Here is a 27218-nt window from a genome sequence, read left to right on the forward strand (position 1 = left end):
TGGGGCTGTTCACATGTCACAGCCGTGATGCTTTGCTTCACAGCTGCTGCCAAACCCACCCACTGAGATCAAAGGACTGTGACGTAACCCTGTGCAATGCACAGGATTGAGGAGCAGTAGTGCAGCATTGTAGGGTTAAATCAGGCAGAGAGGAGGCAACAAAACACCTCCTCCCCGCCCTCTGAAAAGCACTGTGGCTGGAAAGAGGCCGAGATCAGTACATAGGGACTTCTACAGATTCTGACCTTGAGTGAACAAGTGCACAGCTCCTGGGGTTTGCATTGTGCAGGCGCTAACACAAGAAGAACCTGGTTGGGTAGCTGAGTGGCAGGGTGTCTCTAAGGCTAGGCTCTCCCACCAGAGCCTACCTGGCTCCTCAGACTCCCTTTCAGTGAGGAAGCAAACGGGATAAAAAAAAAAGAGTCATGCTGACAGTGGAGGCTTTGAGGGCCAATTAGAGACAGTTAGGGAAAAATCAAAGGGGCAGATGTAGACCTGGGGCTGCAATTTGGCCAGGTTTGTGCTATACAGTTCATCACTATTCCCAACTTACCCTCCACCCACTCTCACCTCCTAAAATATTCCACTCTACTGGAGGGCTCTCAACTGAAATATTATGTACTGCTACAGGACTCTGCTCCTTCCTCAACCCCACCTCATGAAATACTGCCGTTTTATATGCTTTTTGAAGTAGAATTGACCAGATCACATACAGAAATCCGATAGTCACTTACCTGGCTGGGTCGTAGAAACTGCAGGTTGACGTTGGGATAACGGGTGGTTGGGTCAATGCTGTACAGGTTAAAGTTTTTACTGACATTTTCTGGTGTAGTCTGGGGAAGGAGCCTATAAATACTCTCCCTGAAATCAAGAACAATCAGAGAGGTCCATCAGTGAGAGAGAGAGAGAGGGAGTAGTACAGCTGATAACACAGAATAACGTTTTCAGGGTAAAATTGGGTTCGTACATGATCAAACACATGTAGTTCCAATACTGCAGTCACAGTTGTGTTAGCTGCAGTCATGCTGATGAACAAACTTAGTATTTGGCAGCCATCTACTCTGCTTGTGGGGTCTTACCTCTCAGCCACCACTTCCAGTGGACTGGCTCCTTGTGCCCAGCTGCGTACCATCCAGGCCGAATCCATGGCAGCCAGGAAACCTCGAGCGATGCCTGTTCCCATTGGCCAAAAAGGCTGTTAAAAGAGTACAATTTTCAGTGGTCACTCCAAGACAAAAAGAAACAGAAAAGAAAAAAAAAAAAAAAAAAAAACAACAGCAGGATTTTGTCTTAAAGGAAACCTGTCGTGCAAAATAAAGATGACGAACTATACGGAAATATCTTAATTTTCTCTTGCTTTTTATTCCCACTTTATTCATTTTAGACTAGAGGGGTAGGAATTGGTTTTAAATATAGATATAATGCAATAGAAAAAAACAAACAAACAAACAAACAAACACACACACACACACACACACACACACCATTGTACCCTACTTGTAACCCAAAGCAGCAGCCACGTGATTTTCAGGTCTGGAGCCCTTACTTGTATTTTTTTTTTTTCTTCCAGCAGTGTCCTTTTGGGTGCCCACATCACTGCCTGCATTGGCAAGGCAAAAAACTCTTCAGTTGACCCCCAGACCCCCCGCCCCCCCCCTTTCTTACCTGAACCCGTTCACTCCAGTGCAAGCCCAGAGGCTCCAGGGGCTGTCTCGGGTCCTCATTGGATAGAAGCAGGAGCCATTGGCTCCTGCTGCTGTCCATCAAAACCAGTGACACAGGAGTTGGGGGAAGGGGCCGAGACCTGTCATCAATGGACGTAGCAGCAGGACTTGTGAGCGTGCCCACATGTGTGCTCCAATGGAAAGCGTCTCTTCATAGGGGCACCCTAGAAGTAGATCGGGCAGCTCTGTGCAAAACCCTTGCACAGAACAGTCAAATTTGACATTTTTGTTATTTTAACCACTTCCATACAGGGCATTTTATCCCCCTTCCTGCCCAGACCAATTTTTAGTTTTCAGCACTGCTGCACTTTGTATGAACATACAACTTTGTATATAAACAAAAGAGCAACAATTTGAAAAAAAAAAAAATTATTTTTTTTTACTTTTTGATTTAATAAATATCACAAAAAAAATAAAAAAAAATAAGCGTATATTGATAGGTTTGCGCAAAAGTTATAGCGTCTACAAAATAAGGGATAGATTTATGGCATGTTTATTTAAAATGTTTTACTAGTAATGCCGGCGATCTGCAAATTTTTATTGTAAACACGACATTGCGGTGGACATATCGGACACTTTTGACACTTTTTGGGACCATTCACATTTATACAGTGATTAGTGTTATAAAACTGATTACTGTAAAAATGTGACTGGCAGGGAAGGGTTTAACACTAGGGGGCGCTAAAGGGGTTAATATGTTTCCCTGGGAGTGATTCTTACTGTAGTGGGACTCAAAAGGGGAGGAGACCGATGCGTGTTCCTCTGTACTGGGAACACACATCGGTCTCCTCACCTCTGACAGGAGGTGGATCAGAATGTTTTCACGCTCACGCCGTGATCGCGGGTGCCTGGCAGGCATGCGCACCCCCTAGATGGCCGGGAAGAAAGGACGTAATATGACGTCCACCCGGAGGGAGGGTTCCTGCCGGCGTCATATTATGGCCCGGTAAGGAAGGGGTTAAAAAATAATTTACAAATCACTTTAAAGTGTTGTTACTTTTTTTACATAGCCGCCGAGTGTATGACTCGGCCCCACCCCCCACGCCATTGGATTTGATTGACAGCAGCAAGAGCCAATGTGTACAAGCGCATAGTGAGCACATAACAGACGCCCAGCGTTACATATGTGCAGCGTGTGGCCATTAAAGCCCACCCTTTTGCTACCATAAGATATGAGGATAACAGGGATGAACTAGCCAGGTACACAGGATGACAATTAGAGACACTCAACATGCAAGTGTACAGCTGCCTCCTCCCCCAAGTCAGATTACATGTTACATTTGCATATGTTAAATTATAAAATTGATCCTGGCCCTACAACAATTTGCAATATAGCATGTAATAATTGAAAAAAAAAAAAAAAAAAAAAAGGGAGACAAGATTTAGTTGGCTGAAAGTTTGAATTAAAATTTTTCTAAGCGCACAAACTGTCCATGATCTACTGACCTCTAGAAGGCTGTCGCCCACCAGTGCCACAAGCAGTCGATGACTATTCCTCTCTCGCACCAGTGCGGCATTCTCTGAGGCATACATGCAGGTGAAATCGAACATGGCTACATCCGGCTGCCCATAATGATTGATGGCAAAGTCCAGGTTGGGCAGCTGCTGATTGGTGGAGAAGCGAGCAGCCTCTGTGGCGTAGTTCAACAGCGCCTCCTGGTCCACGTTGGCACGTGACAAAAGCATCTCGGTGTCGGCATAATCCTGTAGAGGGGGCAACAAAACAGATGAGATGTATACCAGAGTACGCAAACACAACATAGTCTGCAATTGATATAATACAAAGTCATATGCCAATTGTACTACAAATGTAACAAGGAGGAAATGTTTTCCTTCATCAGCAGCTTAAGAATTCAGAATGTCCTTGAACAGAATCTATTACTTTGAGTTTATTTTTATTTTTTATTTGTATTTTATTTTTTTAAGTGGTTCTAAAGGCTTTTTTACCTTCATGCATTCTATCCATGAAGGTTAAAAAAAAAAAAAAAAAAAAAAAAAAAAAAAAAAAAAGAATCTGTGCAGCAGTCCCCCCTAATACTTAACTGAGCTCCCTCTCGATCCAGTAATGTGTACGAGAGCATCGGCTCTCTCCCTCCTCATTGGCTGAGACAGCAGTGGAATCCATCGTCTCCCATTGCTGTCAATTACAGCCAGCCAATGAGGAAGGGGGGGGGGGGGAGCCAGCCTGTGACTCCATGTCTGAATAGGCAAGCAGCACAGTGGCTCGGGAGCGCACCTGCTTGGATGCTCCCATTGCAAGCTGCTTGCTCAGGAGGCAATAGACAGGAGGGAGGGGTCGAGAGTGCTGACAGGGGACCCAAGAAGAGATAGATCGGGGCTGCTCTGTGCAAAACCACTGCACAGACAAGTAAAGTATTGCATGTGTGTGATCTAAAACTAACAAACAAAAAAATGCCTTTAGTATATATCACTTTAAACTTGAGAATATGTCAAACGCAGATCTACAACATTTTAAAACCAAATCATATTTACAGTTGTGCTCATAAGTTTACACACCCTGATCTCTTGGCCATTTTTCAGAGAATACGAATAAGAACACAAACTTTTTTCACTCATGGTTAGTGTTTGGCTGAAGCCATTATCAATCAACTGATTTTACTCTTTAAAACACAATGAAAATAGAAACTAGCCAAATGACCCAAAAGTTTACATACCCTGTTGATTTGGGCCTGATAACATATACAAACAGGTTTGAATGGCTATTAAAAAAAAAAAAAAAAGGTAACAATATTTTGCCCACCGACAAAAAAAAATGAAAAATGCAATTCAAAAAAGTTATAAATTGATTTGCATTTAATGAGTGAAATAAGTATTTGATCCCCTATCAAATCAGCAAGATTTCTGTCTCCCAGGTGTCCTCTATACAGGCAACAAGCTGAGATTAGGAGCACTCTTTAAAGGTGGGTGTTCCCAATCAGTTTGTGTGTGTGTATATATATATATATATATATATATATATATATATATATATATATATATATATATATATATATATATATATATATAGCCACACAAACACCTGTCCATAGAAGCAAATCAATCATATTCCGATCTCTCCACCATGGCGAAGACCAAACAGCTGTTCAAGGATGTCAGGGACAAGAGTGTAGAGCTACACAAGGCTGGAATGGGCTACAAGGCCAATTGCCAAGCAGCTTGGTGAGTGGGTGACAACAGTTGGTGCGATTATTCACACATGGAACAAACAAAACAAATAGGATCTCACCTTGTGGAGTTTCAATGATCATGAGAACGGTGAGGAATCAGTCCAGAACTACACGGAAGAATCTTGTCAAACTCAAGGCAGCTGGGACCATAGTCACCAAGAAAACAATTGGTAACGCACTACACCGTGAAGGACCGAAATCCTGCAGTGCCGGCAAGGTCCCACTGCGCAAGAAAGCATGTCTAAAGTTTGCCAACAAACATATGAATGAATCAGAGGAGAACTGGGTGAAAGTGCTGTGGTCAGATGAGACCAAAAATCGAGCTCTTTGGCATCAACTCAATTTGCCATGTTTAGAGGTGGAGGAATGCTGCCTATGACCAAGAACACCATCAAACATGGAGGTGGAAACATTATGCTTTAGGGTGTTTGTCTACCAAGGGGACAGAACAACTTCACTGCATCAAAGGGACAATGGATGGGGCCTTGTACCGTCTTGGGTGAGAACCTCCTTTCCTCAGACAGGGCATTGAAAACGGGTCATGGATGGATATTCCAGCATGACCATGACCCAAAAACACACAGCCAAGGCAACAAAGGAGTGGCTCAAGAATCACATTAAGGTCCTGGAGTGGCTTAGCCAGTCTCCAGACCTTAATCCCACAGAAAATATGCAGAGGGAGTTGAAGGCCTAATTTACCAAACATCAGCCTCGACACCTTAATGACTTGAGAGGATTTGCAAAGCGGAGTGGGACAAAATCCCTCCTGAGAAGTGTGCAAACCTGGTGGCCAACTACAGGACGTCTGACCTTTATTTGCAAACAAGGGTTTTGAAAAGGGGTCAAATACTTATTTCACTCATTAAACTGCAAATCAATTTATAACTTTTGAAATGTGTCTTTCTGGATATCTGTTATTCTCTCTTTCATATAGAGTACACGGGGCACCAAAAACCGCATGGTTATTATCCGGCCAGTAGAACCCCCCCCCCCCCCCCCCCATTCTTTTGGAAGATGCCTCTGTCTGCTGTACAAAGTATTCTGGTTCTTGAGGCCGTCACTTTGCTCGCTATTTGCTGCAATAATGAATGGATGGGATATGGGATTCAGCCTGATGTTACCTGTAAGATGACCCCTTTCTCCAGCAAGCTCTGCTTTTTAGCGGTCATGACAAAGTAGTGCGTGTCATCCTTGTAATAGACAATGTTCTCCAGATCGATACCTGCGAACAGAAAGTACCTTGTGAGATGGAAGGCAGAGTGGAAAAGGAGGAACACAAAAATAATGATTTGATTCGGAATTAAAGCAAGCAGTATGCGTTAACACAAAATGAATGCAGCACTGTATTTACATAATTTAAAAAAGGGGTTGTAAGGCTAAAACAACAAAAAAAAAAACACACATACCATACTTCCAATGTGCAGTTTGTTTTGCACATAGTGGCCCTGATCCTTGTCTTCTGGGGTCCCTCGACGGCTGTCTCGGCTCCTCCCCACAAGAACTAACCCCCTTTTGGGAAGCACTCTCCACAAGGGGGTTAGCTTGCAGGCACGCTCCTGTGTGATACAGTGGCGGCCATAGCTGGCAAGTGCATCACTCGGCCCCGCCCCCGACACACCGCACCATTGATTGGATTGACAGCAGCGGGAGCCAATGAAGAGCCGCCTCAAGCTGGGGGAAAACATTGTGGGATCGTGCCCACGGAGTTTCGTGGCTCAGGTAAGTAAAACGGGGGGGTACCTGGGGGGCCCAAGGAATGCATTAAGGTGAAAAAACACGAAGCTTTACAACCCCTTTAATGTGCAAGATTTAGACAGTCTGCATCCAGGGTCGCTTATCCACTAATAAATCACTGCATAAGCAGATACATGCAAACAGCTGCAAGCACTTCCAGGCTCCCATTTCAATCATTGGGGCTTCTCCCTCCTTAATCTAAAATGCATGGCTCCTTGCTGAGTCTTCCACAAACACCCCAAATTTGCTAGTCTGAATACTTCCATTTCCTGGTCTCTCCTCCACTAGGAACAGCTCAATTCGCTGTTTCAAAGATCTATGAGTGAGGCTCCACACACATTAAAGACCCTCTACTTCTTCCTATTGAGAAGCCATCTATTATTCATCCCAAAGATGGACAGCCTCTTCATAGATTGAACTCCTTTGGACATGTAGCGCCCAGCCAGGAGACATTTAAACCCCTTTCACACTGGGGCGGTTTGCAGGCGCTATTGCACTAAAAATAGCACCTGCAAACTGACCTGAAACAGTGGCCGCTGTTTCTCCAGTGTGAAAGCCCCGAGGGTTTTCACACTGGAGCCGTGCGCTAGCAGGACCGCTCCAAAAGCCCTGCTACCCGCAACTTTGGAGCGTTTACCGTTCCTTCCCATTGAAAGCAATGGGAAACCACGGCTATACCACCGGCAATGCGCCTCTGCAGAGTATTAACCCTTTTTCGGCTGTTAGCGGGGGGTAAAACCGCACCACTAGCGGACAAATACCGCCACAATGCCAACAGTAAAGCAACGCTAAAAATAGCATTGCTTTACCTTCACCGCACCAGTGTGAAAGGGGCCTTCGAGCAGTAATGGTGTGGTTTCACGTCGTTCAGTGAAGACCTTAAAAAAGGGAATGGGGACAGTAGGTGAAAGGCTTGACAGTGGATGCATTTAAAGGGCAACAGTACTAAAGTTACATTTGGCCCTTTTACTGTAGCATTTTTCTATGCATTTAATTTCTGCACATGACAGTTACTGCACTAAAGATATTCCATGTGAACAGCCTTGAAATAATTCTGCACAGAACATAAGAGGAGCAACAAAACACCAGCAGCCCACAACAGCCATCTACTGCAGCAGTCATTATCCCACACAAAAATGATGGGGCAGTCGACAGACACTGACCTGTAGCCTCCCGCAAATCCTGAAAGAACTTCTGGTTGAAGATGAAGGCCACGCCGCTGATTTCCTCCACCTTTGCCTCTGCCGTCGTGTTCCGGTTAATGAAATTTGCCGTGATGGCGATGGCCAGCTTCCCACGAAACTCCTTCCTGCGGAAACCTTGAGACAAAGACGTAAAATAGGTTTCAGCAGCTTTTCACGTGACAAAACCCCAAACAAACCAGAATTCTAACTCACCCGCCAAAGTGTTCCTCCTGCCATCCGCACCGATGATGACATCAAAATCAAACTCAGACACTGGGTGATCTTTAGGATGGACTGTGGCCCGCCAGCCCGTTCCTGACAAATAAAATATTGATTTTTACAGATGGTATCTTTCAAATAAGTTTTATTCCACTTTGCATATACGCAGAAAAAGAAAGAAAACAAACATGAAATAATCATTTAAAGCGGAACTCCAGCCTTGCCTTCAATCTTGCAGTTGTACAGGCTCCTCTCCTGTACTGAACTGGCTTACTACAATTTCACTGCAAGACAAAAAGCTGAAGTCTTGCCCCAAAAGACTAGACAAATAAAGTGTCAAAATAAACTAGCCAATCTGTGAGCGCTAATGTGCACAGTGGGTGTATCAAACAAAAATATATAATACAATACATCAAGAAAAAATTGCATCAAAAAAAAAATTGCTGAATATACAGTCTTGTAAATCCAATGGTAAGCGATCCCAAAATTAGCATACAATACAAAAAAATACAAGAAAAAAAAATATTTTAAATGTAGTCTGATATTCAACATAAAAAAACATAAAATAAAAGAATGAAAATGAAATCTGGTGTGTAGCAAGTCCCGTCACCAAAACTTAGCACAACATGCTTGACAAATCCTTCAGTGTGAAACGCCTGTGTCTGCAAGCAGCTCACCTCATTGCTGTCGGATTAACATCGTAAGTATGCCCCAAATGTGGATAGAGAGAGTAGTTGCAGTGATATACAAGCCTCCTTAAAAGTTGTTACAATGTTTATTTGTAAGGGAGCTTGGGCGTCAATCCACGAACGCCGAGTTCGTAAGTCCCAACTGTGTGCCTTGATCCACTCTAGCTCCCCGGATGTTAGTAACCAATAATTGGTTAGGCAGCAGTATGTGTGAAAAAAAAAACACCCGTGGGGAGAACGTATTTAATAACACAAATAAACTCACATTAGCAAAGATCTGCGGTAAAATTGTATCCGCGAGCACCAAGCTTGTCTCCTGCCGTCAGGCTGTAGGTCTACCCAATGCTCCAATCCCGACGCGTGTCGTCACACCACGTGACTTTATCCCCATGATACATTTTTACTGCAGATCTCTGCTAATGTGAGTTTTTATTGTTTGTGTTATTAAATAAGTTTTCCTCACAAGTTTATGCTACGAGCATCCTTTTTTTCCCCACACATACCGCTGCCTAATGAGTTATTGGTTACCAACATCCGGGAAGCTAGAGTGGATCAAGACACACAGTTGGGACTTACGAAAAGTCAGCGTTCATGGATTGATGCCCACACTCCCTTACAAATAGTGAGTGTAATACTGTGTGACTAGTTGTTGCTCCACTATGGATTCCCACAGAGTTACACGAAGAAACATTCTCGTTATGCTTGTGTTTCCATGTACGCTACCGAGAACATTGTAACAACTTTAAGGAGACTTGTACATCACAACAACTACTCCCTCTATGCACATTTGGGGCATATTTACGCTGTTTATCCGACAGCAGTGAGGTGAGCTGTTTGTAGACACAGAGGCGTTTCACACTGACGGATTTGTCAAGCACGTTGTGCTAAGTTTTGGTGACGGGACTTGCTACACACCAGATTTAATTTTCATCCTTTTATTTGATATTTAACATATTATTAAAACCTGACTGCAGTTAAACTATTTTTTTCTTATATATTCTTTCGTATTATATGCCAATTTTTCACAAGACTTTATATTCAGCAATTTTTTCTTGGATTATATGTATATTTTTAGTGTTCATTATTATTTGATACACCCACTGTGCACATTAGCACTCACAGATTGGCTAATTTGGACACTTTGTCTTGTCTTTTGGGGCAAGACTTTGTTTTTTTTTTTGTCTTACTTCCCCCTCACTCACCCTACCCCTTTCCCATTTCACAGCACAGTCACTACTCTTTATACTATTTTTTTTTTTTAGGATTTAATCCACAGGTGTCTGCAGCAGTGCCCCTTAGACCAGGCCCACAGACAGCGCAGAAGTTTTCTATATCTATCTATCTATGCGCGTGTATATATGTTGCAGATCTTGTGAGCGTTTCTATCCATTGATCCAATAGACTATCATACATGCTGCATTTAGACAGAACCTTTTCCTTTTATCTTGATCTACTAGAGCTGCCTTTTTCTATGGAAGGCTGTCACAAATGCTACCTTATGCCAGGAATTTACAAGGGACTAAAACAGATATTATTGGACTCTTAATATCTTCCTGCTTTGCGCTCAAAAGTAAAAAAAATTGTAAGCCAGATAGACCATCTATCTGGCTTACAATTTTTTTTTATTTTTGGAGCGCAAAGCAGGAAGATATTAAGAGTCCAATAATATCTGTTTTAGTCCCTTGTAAACTCCTGGCATAGGGTAGCATTAGTGGCAGCCTTCCGCATCATTTAGCCCTTTCCTCCCAAACCTGAGTGTCCCTGCCATGCCCCTTTCATTCATTGGATTTTAGTTCTTCTAATAACGGAGGCTCAGTATAATGTGTGGGTGTTGCCTATGGTGGTGTAAAGGCAAAACACAGCCTGTCTGGAAGCCCGCTACTCCAGATTGACATCCACCTATCGAGGCGTTTGTATATTCACATAATTCCTCCCAAGAGCCACCCCTACGCTTCCATAACAGCTAAGGGCTCTTGAGAGGCATACTGAGGCAGGGCACTGAGGTTTTTCAGGTAGACAGCCTTTACTAGCCAAGACCTGCCTGCATTGCTTAAAGAAGCACAGAGACCCAGTGATATCACCAAGTCTAAGGATATGGTATGTTTAAAAAAAATATATATATTGCTAGCGAGTTAAGGGGGCATAGAAGGCAAAAAGCGAAGCAGATTAAAATCAACTTTAATACATTTTATAAATCACAAACAAATATATAATTTTTATATATATATATATATATATATATATATATATATATATATATATATATATATATATATATGTATATATGTATATATGTATGTATGTATATATGTATATATATATATATATATATATATATATATATATATATATATATATATATATATATATATATATATATATATATATGTATGTACATACACACACACACACAGACATATATACACACACACACACACACACAGGAAGGTATGGGACACGTATGATATAAATGATGTGCGTTGAGGACTTTTAGCAGGGTTTTTTTTTTTTTTTTTTTACTCACGCTCATTCTCTTGATCTTCTGGTGGTTCAATCAGCCCCTGGAACTCAACATTGACATGAATCTCAATTCCCAGGATGAGTGACACTTTCAGAAGTATTAGCTGCAGCTGGCGAATACCTGGAATATAGAAAAGAGGAAACATTTACTGTAGAAAAGCCAACCTCTGTATTACAGCAGACTGTAGAGCAACTCAACCCATGACCCTTTCTGGATGGAAAACAGGTTAGAACCTCAGTCAGCTGAAAGTTGTAAGCACCACGTTCTATGGTTTGTCCCCAACCTGCTATCATATACCAAGTCTGTTTCATAAATGTAACAACCCATGTGCAAGTGTGGTAGGAACACTTGTATGTGGGCGCTACCCACGTGTGCATTCGCTTTTGCATGCAAGCTCATCAGGACGGGGCACATTAACCACTTGGGATCCGCCTGCAGTCAATTGACGGCTACAGCGCGGATCCCAAAAGCCAACAGGACGTCAATTGATGTCCGCCCCTTTGGGCGGTCCCCGCGCGCGCTCCAGAGCGCGCAGCGGGGAAAATCTGTGTTGGCCATGTCCCTTGGACACAGCCAATTACAGATCGCCGCGAACGGCCAATCAGAGTGGCCGTTTGCGATGCGATCTGTGCGGCCAATGAGAGATGATCTCATATGTAAACATATGAGATCATCTCTCATTGCCGGCTCACACAGAGACAGCGGTGCTGTCTCTGGAGAGGAGACCGATCTGTGTCTCTTGTACATAGAGACACAGATCGGTCACCCCCCCAGTCACCCCCCCCCTCCACCTACAGTTAGAACACTTTATAGGAAACATGTTTAACCCCTTCCTCACCCCCTAGTGTTAACCCCTTCAATGCCAGTCACATTTATACTGTAATTAGTGCATATTTATAGCACTGATCGCAGTATAAATGTGAATGGCGCCAAAAATGCTTCCGATGTGTCCGCCATAACGTCGCAGTCCCAATAAAAAAAATCACAGATCGCCGCCATTTCTAGTAAAAAAATAAATAAAAAATAATTCTGTCCCCTATTTTATAAGCGCTATAACTTTTGCGCAAACCAGTCGCTTATTGCGATTTTTTATTTTTTTACCAAAAATATGTAGAAGAATACGTATCGACCTAAACTGAGAAAAAAATGTGTTTTTTTTTTTAAATTGGGATATTTGTTATAGCAAGAAGTAAAAAATATTGTATTTTTTTCAAAATTGTTGCACTTTTTTGTTTATAGCGCAAAAAATAAAAACCGCACAGGCGATCAAACACCACCAAAAGAAAGCTCTACTTGTGGGGGGAAAAAAAGGACGTAAATTTTGTTTGGGAGCCACGTCGCACGACCGCGCAATTGTTAGTTAAAGCGACGCAGTGCCGAAAACTGAAATTTCACCTGGGCAGGAGGGGGGTATGTGCCCAGTAAGCAAGTGGTTAAACTTTTTTTTCCCATTTTTCTTTATTTATTTTACTCTTATCATTAGTCGCCAGAACAAATAGAAAGAGTGAATCTGCCCACTGGGGTCACAGAATAAAAATCTGACAAAGCATCCAATCCTTCCACAACAGATTTGATAACCATCTGTAAATGATCAGGTAATAAAATTTCTCATAAAAAGGAGTGATGGAAAGCCAGTGTTCAACATCTATAGTTATTCTGTAAATTGTCTGTAAAATTTGCTTAAAAAAACAGTTTTTCAGCTTGGCCACAAAACAATTAATGTAAAATCCTTCATCCCTTTGGCAGACGGACCTCCATCCAGCTGATTACTTTTCCAATTATCTATGTAGTCATTTTAACAGAAATACGCATCAGCTGGTAGTGTGACATATATGGGTGGAGGACAGAAGTCAGCGGAACATTGCAGGGAGACACAATCTTCCAGAGGAAGCAGATCGTAATAAATTAAAATGTTAGACAGGGATAGGTTAAAGTAAAAAGCTTGGCAGCGATGGCAGAAACCTCATCTTCTATTGGTTACTGGCATACGCAAGGATGAGGATGAAGTTCTCACACTGGACCATGCAAAAGCTTTTCATGCACAGCTGCCTGCAGCAAACTTCTTTTGTGGAAGCCCAACAATTCCTTACACTAATCATCTTTGCACAAACACCTACAAGACTAGAAGATCTAAAATTGAAAAATCAGTTTTTGCAACTATGCATAGCTAAACAAGGGGTTAACTGAAATGGTTGTACATAGTGATCATATGCCCCCTTCTACATAGTGATCATATGCCCCTTTCATCAACCTTTTTCCAAGGAAAAATGCAAATACATAATTGTATTAAACTTATACAACATATATTATCGTAAACTTTATTACTTCATTGGTGAGGCTTTCTGCTGGTCTTTCCTTGTATGAGATCAAGTTTGGGGGAAAGGGCTGACAGGCACTCTGCCCTTAAGGCTTCATGCACACTGGATTTTTTTAACAGCAGCTGTTTTTGGCAGTAGACTTTTTCTACAGTCATTAAATTATCCATGTTATCCTATGTGTCCATGCACACATAGGCTGTTATTGGCAGTTTTTGGCAGTGGCGTTTGAGCAGTCAAACAAAAAAAGTGGGTTCTGAGAGACGTTTTTCAGCTGTAAAAACGCTCTAATGCTGATAAACGCCAATCAACGTTCAAAAACGTCGCTTACCAGCGTTTTTTTTTTTCATTGCATCAAAAACCGCAAACACTAAAAAACGATATTGCAAAAGCTTTGAAAAAAGTTGAACTCACTGCAACGCTACTGGCGTTTAGAACTTTATTTTAACGTCCAGTGTGCATGAGGCCTAAATCTTTTTCAAGAGACAACTGAAGCAGTAGGCTTGGTCTTGAGGGGGGGCAAGCTTAAATGGTAGCCCCCCCCCCCCCCCCCCTAAATCACTGTACTGACATTTTAAACATATGAAATTCAGCAACCAGCATATTGATTGTACATCTAAAGTCTGTGCCACTCAGTAGCCAGCAGGTAAGAAAATGCATGTCTAAAGTGATACTGGGGAGGTGGTTTTTCATATAATGCTCAGGAACAGCTGTACAGCCCTAAAGATTACACCAACACATTACGAAAAGCAATAATGATTGTTGGCGGAGAAAGCCAACATCTGAGCAGCAAGCAAACAACAGTCTGGATCAGGAGGACATGGTATTGATGATTGAAGTTGTTCGGACAAGAAAATGAAGGCAGGCGCAACATAGCTGCTGCAGCTTCAAAGAGTTATATTTTGGAGATGCAAGCTTTTTTTTTTAACTGTATTGTCACAAGATTTGTTAAAAGTATGGGAAAAGGCAAGGCTGGCATTTCTCTTTAGGCTTCATTTCCATGGACGTTTTTACAGCCACTTTTTTTAGCCTTTTTTTCAGCTTAAAAATGCCTGTCCATGTTTTTTTTTTTAGCTGGAGCTCAAAAACGCAGCGGTTTTGAGCGTTTAAAGTCTGGCGTTTTTACAGCTCTAAAGCTGGAGCTGTTTTTTTTTGTAGTTTAAAAACGGCTCAGCCATCTACAGCTCAAAAACGTCATGGTGGGCATGAGGTCATAGACTAACACGGAGAACTGTTTTTAAGCTGCAAAAAACGCTCAGAAAAGTGGCTGTAAAAACGTCCGTGGAAATGAAGCCTTAAAGTGGTTGTAAACCCTTACATATACCCAGAGAAGTGACTATCCTCAGGTGATACACAGATGAAAGATCATCCTACATAAGTTTTATCTGTATATTTGCAGTATTCTCTTATCTACAGTCGTTCAAAGTCCAGAATTTTTAAAGCTTGTCTGAGACATCAGGAAATAAAAGGGGGCAGAGAGCTGAAGTTGCACTCTGCAGAGCTAAGTGAGGAGAGCTCTGAAAGCAGATTGGAGGAAAGGGACACACCGACCTCCCAGGAACAGAGCTAAGGCTGTCAATCTGCTGGAGATCCCTCAGTTTCATATTTTTTTATTTTTTGGTGTCAGGAAAGCATGTGTCAGTCGGGATTCATGACGATAGAGGAACGAAACAGCAGACAGAAATGACATTTAGTGCACACTATAGAGAGACATGCTTTGTTCATATTTCATATCTGAGGTTTACAACCACCAAGTTAGACCCAACTTGGTTTCGGCTTTAAAAAAACATGCACATACATCCAGAGGAAACTTCCAGATTCAAATTGCAATGTCATAGCAGAGTTCACAATACTCACTGATGTGATCGATGGCCCCAGCACAGAACTTGCCATGGAATTTCTTGGCTCCCAGTCCCCGCAGGTCATGGATGGTGAAGGGCCACAAATGAAGGACGTTGTTCCGCGAAAAGGCATCTCTCTTTTCCACTACCACTACCCTGGCCCCGAGGAAGTAAAGCTCGATGGCAGTACGCAGACCGCATGGCCCAGCGCCAATAATCAGACACTGTAGAGACAGACAAGTGAGTAATATAAAAGTGTCCAGTCTTTCTACATGAAAAATATAAGCAACACAGACAGATTTCTGTTCTCGTTTCGGGTGGCTGATGAAAAGTAAATCAAACCAGGAGAAAACAAAAGGCTAGCTTGGCCTTTAACAAAAAGTTTAGAGCTTACAATCTTGGAAGTTAAACAAGCAGGGCCCTCAGATTCCTTCTGTATTGAATTTTAACTGCATTGTCTGCCCTCATGTTGTAAAGTGCTGCGCAAAACTGTTGGCGCTATATGAATAATAATATTATTATTATTATTATTATTATTATTATTATTAATAGATGATGGGTAACAGGCACACAAATAAGGCCCCTTTCCCACCTACGGACCGTATGTTCGCTTTTTCATCCATCTACGGATGAAAAAAGGGACCTACATTGATCCCTATGAGATAGCGGGTGTCAGAAGATGATCACCCGCCGACACCCGATCTCATCAGTGTCAGCAATCCTCCGATTCTGCAGACGGAGGAAAATCCTATATTTTTACATCTGTCTGCAGAGCGGATTGGGAGAACACAGATAGACTGTCCACGTTCATCTGATCCCCCAATAGGGGAGAGCGGAGTTCTGACAGGGCGGTCCCTGCACAGTGCAGGGACCGCCCTGTCATCTGCCGGCTCAGTGGGGATCAACGAAGAGATCCCTGCTGAGCAAGCAGAAACACAGGTACAGATACATGTGAAAGAGGCCTTAGTGTATAAATAAATAAAAATCATGCTGTGTGCATGGGGGTAAAATTGAATGTTCTCATGCCATTTTCTCTCCAGGTCAAACATTTTTTTTTTTAAATGAATAAAGAGGGAATCAGGAAAATGCCATATTAATGGCTACTGTATGGGCACTGACATTTGCAGTACATACATTTTTCCTATGATCATCAGGGCCATCTAGTATCCACAATGTGGTATTTTCCCTCTTGGTTGTTACCAGAACAGGTGCCCCCACTGAAAGGATTTCCCCCTCACACCTTGTTCTGGTGACAACTCCCAACATTTGGATTACAACATTTGGATTACCCATCACTTTCAATCCCAGAGACAATGGTCACAAGAACAGAGTGAATTTGCCCTGTAGGAACACAGACCACAATAAAAACTAAACAAAAAAAAAAAAAAAGTTGCACTTGTTTCTCACCAATTTAAAAAAAAATGCATCAAAAACAATTCTCAAAATAAAACAATGGAAATATGAAAGCAAGCAATAAACACTGTTCAGCCCTGTCAAAGGTTACCAACAGGCAAATGTTACAACAACAAAGTGTAAAGTGATTGAACTGTATTAGAACTTTCCATTATTCCTGCCCAACTCACCTTGGTGTTGCTGCAGGCCTTGCCCTTCTTGTAGTCCTTGTGGGAACATCGTTTGTCCAATTTCGTCCACAGGGCTTTGGCCTTCCAGTAGTTAAGTTTGGACTTGAGTTTGGGGTAGAAGGAGCGGTAGTCCCGTTGTTTCAGCTCCAGGTGGTCGCATAGTTCCTGAAAACTTTTGAATGTCCCCTTGCAGGTGGAGGCCTGGACAAAGCGGTCAAACAGGACGTGAGCCGGGTTCACCCTACCATTTTGGCCATTCTCCATAGTTCAGGCCGGAAGGGGTAGGGGGGATGGGGAGCCACCACTGCGGCTCTCTTTTTAGGCTCTTCTAAAGGACTGCCATCTTTTACCTGGAACACAAAAGAATAGACGAGTTACTACTGATGGAACTCCAGTAAAAAAAAAAAAATAGCATCATGAGTAATACTAAATGTTATTATTATTATGATGGATTGCAACATATAAGAAAACATTGACTTCATACAATTGTGCATTCTAAGTGCAAGGCAGTTAGCAATAGTATCAAAAAAAAAAAAAAAAAAGAAAAAGAAGTTGTGTATCCCCCCCCCCCCCCATTACAAAACCGGTTATATATGTGAAATTAATGCCATTTATAAAATCGTCTGCATTCAACAGATTCCACAAAAATAAAAAAAAGGAAGAAGAGAAGGAAGAAGTTTGACTGTACCCCAATCCCAAAGCTGCATACGCTGTCAAATAAAATCACGTCTAGCATTCCAAAGCCTCATGGGTGAAAAAAAAAAAAAAAACAAACACAGGATGATAATTCAATGCTAACCAAGAGCACCCAGCGCATAGCCAGGTGACAAGAGCTACATGCAGCAGTAATAAGTTGCAGTAACCCGTTTCACCCAAAATCAACTTCTCAAAAAGAAAAATGTGCTGCTCTGCAGTAATGATGAACCATCATTAGTGATTGCTCTGGATTGAAGAATGTTAAAGTGGATGTAAACCCGAATTATTTTTTTATTTATGTCACAAAGTACAGTATAAGATTTCCTATCATCTGTGCCCAGTCCTGCCACACAGTTAATCCAGCTCTGAGCAATCCTATTTTATTGTTCAGTGAAATAAAAACGGACTTACAGAGAAAAACCTTAGTCAGTTCCTCCCCCTTTCTTTGAATAACAGGTTATTTACATATCTCATGCACTAGCCTGGAGACAGGCATTATTTTTTAATTTCAACCCCCACTCCTTTTCTGAAGTCATGTGGTTATATTTTTGGATTTTGACTGAATGTTAGTGATCATAGCAGAATTTAGTGTAAGGAATACACAGGAAAAAATGCATGTTGACAAGGGGAGTGTAGAGGAGGGTTGGGAGTCTGACATCACGACTCCACCCACAGAGCTCCAGACAACAGATCCACCCACAGAATCTACAGTTTCTGTTATAAGAACTGAGGGGAGACATTTGACAGGTAAGGATACATGCAGGAGGCATGTATATCCGTATAGATCAGCACCATAGCAGTAGTTTAGAAAGGATGAGAGTGGGTTTACATCCACTTTAAGCCACTGAGGCACACCAATGAACGTTTAAGACACTCTTGGATGTGCATCTTAAAGAGCACAACATACAGGCATATGAGAAACAATTATAGAGACACTGACACACAAGCACCTGGTTGAACTGAATGGACGATTGTCTTTATTCAACCTTACCTACTACGCCAATTAAAAAAAAAAAAAAAAGTTAAAATTTTCTTCATCAATTTAGGCTAGGCCAATGTGTATTCTGCTACATATTTTTGGTAAAAGAAAATCCCAATAAGCTTATATTGGTTTGTGCAAAAGTTATAGTGTCTACAAACTACAGGATAGATTTATGGACTTAAATGTTTTGTTATTTTTACTGGTAATGGCGGCGATCAGCAATTTGCAGCGGGGCTGCGACATTGCGGCCGACAAATCTGACACCAAGTGACACTTTTTGGGGACCAGTGAAAACAATACAGTGATCACTGCTTAAATTTTTTTTTTTTTAAAAATGCACTGATCACTGTATACATGACACCGGCAGGGAAGGGGTTAACTACAGGGGCAAGCAAAGGGTTAAATGTGTTCCCTCAGTGTGTTTCTAACTGTGTGGGGGAAGTACTGACAGGAACACAGATTGCTGTTCCCGATTAGTAGGAACAGATGATCTCCATGTTCTCCCGTCAGAACAGGGTCTGCCTCTGAAGCGATCGCAGGTGGCCGGCGGACATGGGGTCTGCCTGATAAAGCGCATCGGCTCCTCCTCCGTGCAGCAAGCGCATGCGTCCACGCCATTTAGTGCACAAAACATACAGGTACATTGTTTCATGCAATACAGCCACTTTGTCGCAGTATATATATGAGGTGGGCAGTCTAACTGGTTAGAAACTTTACCTAAATAATACTTAAACTGTTGTGATGCATTTTTACACATTGTAACACAGTGAACTGAGATAGAATGCAAGTCTGATCATTGTATTACAAAGCACACCAGCATAGCAGGACGATGTGAACTAGTCCTATACAATGCAAAGCTTTTTGTCGGGTCTTCGGGACTGCATTGGGTAACATTGCCCAATGGCACGAAGTGTGAATAAGACCCAACATCTTGCTTCGAACAAGCTTGGGCTGCAAGACCTTGCAGCTACTGTGGTACTAAAAATCTCAGTAAGCCACGACACGGGCTTACATTGGCTAGGACTTGCGGTGTCCACAGCAGCTGCAATGATATTTACTCTGCCACAAAGGCTTTAGCCACATATGAGAGTGCTGCAGGGGGTCACAGAGCGCAGCCATGGCAGCCCAGACAGGGAGAACGTCACAACTTCCTGCAGTCTCGTCTTGCGCTTCCTGTAAGAATTTTACAACCAACTTGAAAATAAGACATCCTCCCCAAGCTTTCTTGGTCACCCATCACATGAAGTTTTAAACATGTCTTTGGTCGAAATTTTAAATCATATATTCATTGCCACGTCATACATCTACTACTTTCAGCCTACTACCATTAATGCAAATTATCTTAAAGTTTGTAAACCTATCCCGACACTTTTACATCTGTGAAATGTAGTCACTATGTCCTGTGAGTAGGCACACATTTCACAGAGCCTGCCTTCTGATCTACAGAGGAACTAATAGGAGGAGTCTTAGTAAGCAGAGTCAGTACAGAGTGCAGGGAGATTTCTGAAGCTCATACTGGATTGTCTAAAATAACCATTTGTATCTATTTCACAATGCTGATGTTACATAAAATTATATAAAAAGTATATGCTCTCACTAAAAGGTTAGGTAGGCTACTGTCACACTGGGGTGGGGCGTTCGTCAACGGTAAAGCTATACGGAAGGCGCTTTATAGGCACAATTTTTTTTTAGTCCAAAAGCGCCTGAAAAATGCCCCAGAGGGTAAGGGGTCTTCAGGAGCAATTTGTTTTTTTTTGTTTACAAACTTTTATTGAGTACAAAGCCGACTTGACATAAGTAAAGAAAACATTACAGTCATTGTGCATACATGGACCATTATAACATATGTAGGTAACAGGCATGTAGTTTAGTAAATAAGTGAATTGAAAACAGGCGTTATGTAAGATGTATTATTGAGCAAGATATATTGTCTTACCATAGGCTATGTATGGGTTTGTTAACCACTTAACCCCCGGACCATATTGCTGGTCAAAGACCAGAGCACTTTTTGCGATTCGGCACTGCATCGATTTAACCGACGGTTGTACGACGTGGCTCCCAAACAAAATTGGCGTCCTTTTTTCCCCACAAAGCTTTATTTTGGTGGTATTTCATCACCTCTGCGGTTTTTAGTTTTTGTGCTATAAGCAAAAATAAAGCGACAATTTTGAAAAAAAAGTGAATATTTTTTTACTTTTTGCTATAATAAATATCCCCAAAAATATATAAAAAAAAATAATAATTCTCAGTTTAGGCCGATACGTATTCTTCTACATATTTTTCGTAGAAAAAAAAAAAAAAAAAAAATCGCAATAAGCGTTTGATCGGTTTGCGCAAAAGTTATAGCGTTTACAAAATAGGGGGTATTTTATCCCAAAAAAAATGTTTTTACTAGTAATGGTGGCGATCAGTGATTTTATTTTCGGTGCTGTGACATTATGGCGGACACTTGACACATTTTGGGGATCATTAGCATTTTTATAGCGATCAGTGCTATAAAAATGCCACTGGCAGTGAAGGGGTTAACACTAGGGGGCGGGGAAGGGGTTAAGTATGTTCCCTGGGTGTGTTCTAACTGTAGGGGGGGTGGCCTGACTAGGGGAAATTACTGATCTTCTGTTCATACATTGTATGAACAGAAGATCAGCATTTCTCTCCCTGACAGGACCGGGAGCTGTGTGTTTACACACACAGCTCCCGGTCCCCGCTCTAACGTGCAATCGCGGGTGCCCGGGGGCAAGCGGGCGGCGCGCACGCTCCCCTTGTGGCCTGTGCGAGAGCCTACATTACGTGCTCTTGCGCAGGGGAGCCGACCTGCCGCCGTAAAACGACGGTGGATGGTTGGCAAGTGGTTAATCTGGGTTAAAGAAAGAGGTGGAGTGTTGTATATATGGTTTGTGTTTTAATTTTTTTTTGTTTTGAAGTAGTCACTGCAAAGTCCTAAAAAAAAAACACAACAGATTTTATGTAATAAACTCATACAAGTAATACTTTGTTTTACATCCTATGTGCTTACTCTAGTTATAGGTCTCATTTAAAGTCCCCCTGAACAAAAATTTCTAAATTACTGTCATTTCAAACCACATGCAAAATTCACCTGCCGTGAAAGTGATATTTACCACTTTATAAATCAGAAAGGGAGAAGCAAAAACAGAGTCGGAGTCAATCAGTGCTCACGTGCAAAGAACACGCTGATAGGTGGAGAGTGTATTTAATCTGTATTTAGTAGTTTGCTTTCCATAACACACTGGTACAATTCAATGCTAAACAAGAGCCCTCGGCACATGGACATATAACAGCTACATGCAGCAACTCGTGTCACCCAAAATCAACTTCTCAAAAATGATGATTTACTGTGATGAAGCATCATTAGCGATTGCTCTGGAATCAAGAATATTCAGCCACTGTGAGGCGCACCAATAAAAGTGCTGAAAACCTATAGACTGGGCACACAAATCACCGATCAATATACACAATAGGTTATGTAGACCTAATGTTTTTATTTGAACTGTGCTGCAATGGGTACCACATACACACACACACACACACACACACACACGCATATAAATATACACACACACACCTTTGATTACAAGCATAATCCGTTCCAGAAGCATGCTTGCAATCCAAAGAACTCGTATCAAAGCAAGTTTCCCCATAGGAAACTCGGCTAATGCATTATAGTGTCACTGCTAGTGTATGCAGTACCGCATGTGGGCAGAGGTTTGGGGGGGCTTGCCAGAGATACTCAGGAACAGAGTGTCTCTGGTGCCCCCACATCTGGCCACATGCGGTACTGCACACCTGAGGCTTGAGTCCTGCTAATCTTGCGAGACAGCGCTCGCAAAATTAAGTTAGAATTATACAAAAAAAAAAAAAAAAAAACACCCCAGCTCATATTATGAAACAAACCACATTACTCGCAATCTGAGGTCACACACACAGTAAAAAAGTCTACACACCCTTGTTAAAATGTCAGTTTTCTGCGATAGAAAAAAATAAATATGGGAGACAAAGGTAATATTTCAGAACTTTTTTCACCTTTAATGTGACCCATTAACTGTACAACTCGGTTGAAAAAAAATAAATAAAAAAAAAATCTTAGGTGGAAGCAATTAAAAAAAAAAATTAAAAAATGACATTGCATAAGTGTGCACGCCCCTAAACCAATAATTTGTTGAAGTACCTTTTGATTTTATTACAGCAGAAAAAAAAGGTGGAGATTTTTTTACGTCACAGAAACCTGACAATTCAAAAACAGGGGTGTGTAGACTTTATAGTGTGTGTGTTGTGTGTAGGCACCCCAAGTTGGGGTATGTTTAGATAGTCTTTTGCCACAATGCAAATAGCAGCAGCAGGAATCTCCTGATTCCTGCGTTTAACATTTGTGAGCAACTAGCTGTGGCTGCCAAGCCTATCCACTTCAATGACAGGTTGCCAGTAGCCAAAGTTATTCATAGCCATTTTGCACAGCCAGCGATAACCTGCGGTGATCACTGTTGTACACACAAAGTATACCAGACAGAAAGTTAGCTGTGCACAAATATCTCCTGCCTTCACCATCAGAACACGGTCACCTTCCGTTACTTCTTAAAGCCTTGCATATAATGTTATTTGCTGAAAACAAAGCTAGAATTTGGTTTTATCATCCCTGGACCGGGAAAGGGACTGTCACTTGGTAGAAAGTGAAACTTTCCCTGCAAAGAGAACCATTGTTTAAATCCAAGTTATGTGCATCCCATCAGTTAATATCACTCAGCGAACGCTGGGCCTGCGCAGCCTGCTGATTCTGGATAGCGACGCGGTTATTTTGGCATGCAATCAGACGCTTGCAGAAGGGAATTAAGTGGAGTGTGTTCGTAATAAAACATTTAGGACATCAGGCTGGAAACAAACGATCTTATTGTCCGGGCTGCCACTGTTCTGGAGTGTGCAAACGAGAGGTGGGAAGAAGAGGGCAAAATTGCGCTGGCTGGAACCTCACCAGCACTTGGGCATCGTTCTTCAGCTGTGCAGTGCAAACATTCCACTGTACATGGTGGGGGAGAATGGTCATACAATCTATGGACTACAACAGTGGAGACACGAAGGGCAGAAAATGCCCAACTGGGGAAGTTACTAAAAAGGGATCAGATAGCCCAAATTACCGCCTTGGGTTATAGACGATTGGGACATTTCCAGGACATGCAAAATCATGCATTAGGGACAATAAGGAAGGTGGAGGTGCAGCACCCTCATACTACTGAAAATACACTAAATATACCAATAGAGCTTACACTCCAATGTCCTGAATATATAAAAAAAATAAAACAAACAATTGTACAGGTATCCACAGAGCGTACAAGCTTTATTTAGACAGAAGCCCTAGTTGGAGTGCGAGCCAAAAAAGTAAAAAAAAAAAAATCTCAAGAAAATAACCAAAATCTATTTAAAATGAACAGGGAGAATTAGAATTTCCTGTCCCAATTACAGCACCACAATTTAAGGTGCGTGGTCGTAGTGGACAGGATATTCACGGAGTCTGACCTCAGCCCCCCTTCACATCACAGTTCCCCCTTTAGTGCTAGTTACACCAGATGCAGTTTCTGCACTAAAAATGCATGCAGTGTTTTCTATGTATTCCAATGGCTCTAGTTAACAGGGACCGCTATGCAAAGAGGTGACGTCTGACGTCCTGCCCGCAGTCTACCTGCAGACTTTGGGGCCGGAAGTGGGTGCAAATATCTGTCTTTAGACAGGTATCTGCATCCCCCTCCCCCTGAAATGTGACACCAGAGGGGGGGGGGGGTTCCGATGAGCGGAAGTTCCACTTTAGGGTGGAGCTCCGCTTTAAACATTGTTGCTGACCAAGTATATCCCTTCATGGAAACAGTATTCCCTGATGGAAGTGGCCTCTTTCAGCAGGATAATTTGCCCTGTCACTTGAACAAATGGTTCACGAATGGTTTGAGGATGCAATGAGTCTGAGGTGTTGCCTCGCCCTCCAAATTTTCCAGATCTCAGTGAGTATTTGTGGGATGTGTTGGAAAAAGTCCCATCCATGTAGGCTTCATCTCGCAACCCACAGGACTTAAAGATTCTGCTACTGATGGCTTGGTGTCAGATACCACAGTGTACCTTCAGAGGTCAAGCGGAGTTCATGCCTCAACAAGGCAGGGTTGGTTTGGTAGCAAAAAAGAGGGAACTACTTAATATAAGGTTGGTAGTCATAAAGTTATGGCCGATTGATGTATGTGCCAATACACATGAAGATAATAAAGAACACTTTGTGGATTAAACAAATTTACATACACACACGATGGGTCACTAGTAAATATTTGCCCATCTGACAAAACATCCTCCTTTGCTGAGAGTTGGGGTAGTCAGAAGAATGTCAGATGTGGAGAAAGGTTCATGTGTGTTGTGATGCAGAACACAGGAAGAGATGTCACATGCCAGGAATATTTCATACTGGAGGGCAGAGGAAGGTGACACAGGACTGCGATCACATCCTGAGACAGACCATACCTGGAAACAATAAAACTGATTTCCAAGACCCTGGATGACCCTGCAGGAAAGGACATGACACCTCATGAGTAGTGTTGCTCACGAATATTCGCATTGCGAATATTCGACTCGAATATAGCATATTCGAGAAATCGCGCTATATTTCGAATTTCGCGGTGAATATTCGCAATTCCGAATATTCGCATTTTTTCAATTTGATTTTTAAAACAGATCACATCCTATCGACGTCTAAAAGCATTGCTGGTATGATTAGAGACCCTGGGCCGAGTAGCTAAGCTGAGGCGATCCTATTATGTTGCCAAATTGAAAAAAAAAAAATTGCGATTTTTCGCTATTGCGAATGCGAAAATGATTGCGAATTTTCGATAACTGTGGTAGGAGAACTCTGATTGTCTCTGATGCAAAAGGGGGGGGCTTTGTGTATGTGTATGTGTATGTTATGAATATTTGTATGTTTGATATTATTATTTTTTGTAAGAAGGAAAAAATTGCGCATACCTTAAAAAAGGGGAGAATACAGCAGCAACTCAAAAATGTTATACAACATAAATTAATACAAGACAGAAAATGGAGTCGCTCTACAAGAATAAAAAATATGTCTAGTGACAAGACATGTGGGCAAATTATAAAATAAGCAAGCGCAAATAACTTGTGAAATACACAGTGAAACAAATATATAAAGAAATATAGTCCCAATAATAGAAAAATAATCTTTCATAAAAATGTCTTTGATATGTGAAGTGAAAAAAAGTCCAAAGCATGCAGCATGAACGTGTTCAATCTTCAAGGTGTTTGATTGACAAACGGCTGTGACAGATGGATAGAGTAAAGAATCACCACCAATGCAAAACACTTTTTATTTTCTATTGTAAAATATCAAGAATATTCTGAGCCAATCAGAGTGCTCCTTCCGCATTTGCCGAATATTCGCAATTATTTTGTATTGTAAAATATCAAGAATATTCTGAGCCAATCAGAGTGCTCCTTCTGCATTTGCCGAATATTCGCAATTATTTTGCATTGTAAAATATCAAGAATATTCTGAGCCAATCAGAGTGCTCCTTCTGCATTTGCCGAATATTCGCAATTATTTTGTATTGTAAAATATCAAGAATATTCTGAGCCAATCAGAGTGCTCCTTCCGCATTTGCCGAATATTCGCAATTATTTTGTATTGTAAAATATCACGAATATTCTGAGCCAATCAGAGTGCTCCTACAGCATTTCTCGAAATTGCGCAATAAATATCGCATTCGCATGTTGCGATATTTCGATAAAATATCACGAATATTCTGAGCCAATCAGAGCGCTCCTCCAGCATTTCTCGAAATTGCGCAATAAATATCGCATTCGCATGTTGCGATATTTCGATAAAATATCACGAATATTCTGAGCCAATCAGAGTGCTCCTACCGCAGTTATCAAAAAATCGCAATTATTTTCGCATTCGCAATAGCGAAAAATCGCAATCATTTACTTTCGATAAAATATCACGAATATTCGAATTTAGCGAATATATCTCGAATATTCGAATATATATTCGAGATATATCGCGAAATCGAATATGGCATATTCTGCTCAACACTACTCATGAGTTACTCATGAGTGCCAAAAAAACAGAAGGATGAATAAACCAACTTGAGTGTATGAAGACAGGAGGCGCAAGAGCTGTGGAGCAGGGCATCCTGGGTTAAGAGTGGGCAGCAGAACAAGTGGACAAGGGACCAGTGATGCAAGGAACAGCATGTAGTCACAAACCCAGAAGGATGCACAATAACCCAACTGAGGGTGAAGAGAAATGGTACACAAGCACAATGGAGCAGGGCATCAGGGAGCCCACAGGGCAGCTCAGAAATGCACAAAGTATTGGAAAATCCATAGGGCAGCAGAGTATGGTGTAGAGCAGGGATATGCAATTAGCGGATCTCCAGCTTTTGCAGAACTACAAGTTCCATGAGGCATAGCAATACTGACAGCAATACTGACAGCCACAAGCATGACACCCAGAGGCATGATGGGACTTGTAGTTTTGCAA

The 27218-nt window shown here is 41.7% G+C and overlaps 1 protein-coding gene across 19 annotated transcripts in view; it reads right to left on the reverse strand.

Moving 5' to 3' along the window:
* MICAL3 (microtubule associated monooxygenase, calponin and LIM domain containing 3) overlaps positions 1–27218 on the reverse strand; it is a 235800-nt gene that overhangs the window by 120596 nt on the left and 87986 nt on the right. For all 19 annotated transcript variants that reach the window (XM_040345339.1, XM_040345340.1, XM_040345349.1 and 16 more), the window contains exons 2-10: positions 16999–17348; positions 15432–15639; positions 11263–11379; positions 8044–8145; positions 7810–7965; positions 6034–6134; positions 3171–3428; positions 1080–1195; positions 735–861 (exon numbers count right to left, since the gene is read on the reverse strand). In XM_040345339.1, the coding sequence (XP_040201273.1) occupies positions 735–861; positions 1080–1195; positions 3171–3428; positions 6034–6134; positions 7810–7965; positions 8044–8145; positions 11263–11379; positions 15432–15639; positions 16999–17262 (1449 nt within the window). In that variant the 5' untranslated portion in view covers positions 17263–17348. The remainder of the gene's footprint in view (positions 1–734; positions 862–1079; positions 1196–3170; positions 3429–6033; positions 6135–7809; positions 7966–8043; positions 8146–11262; positions 11380–15431; positions 15640–16998; positions 17349–27218) is intronic.

This window comes from Rana temporaria, chromosome 3, assembly GCF_905171775.1.
Source record: "Rana temporaria chromosome 3, aRanTem1.1, whole genome shotgun sequence".
NCBI lineage: Eukaryota > Metazoa > Chordata > Amphibia > Anura > Ranidae > Rana > Rana temporaria.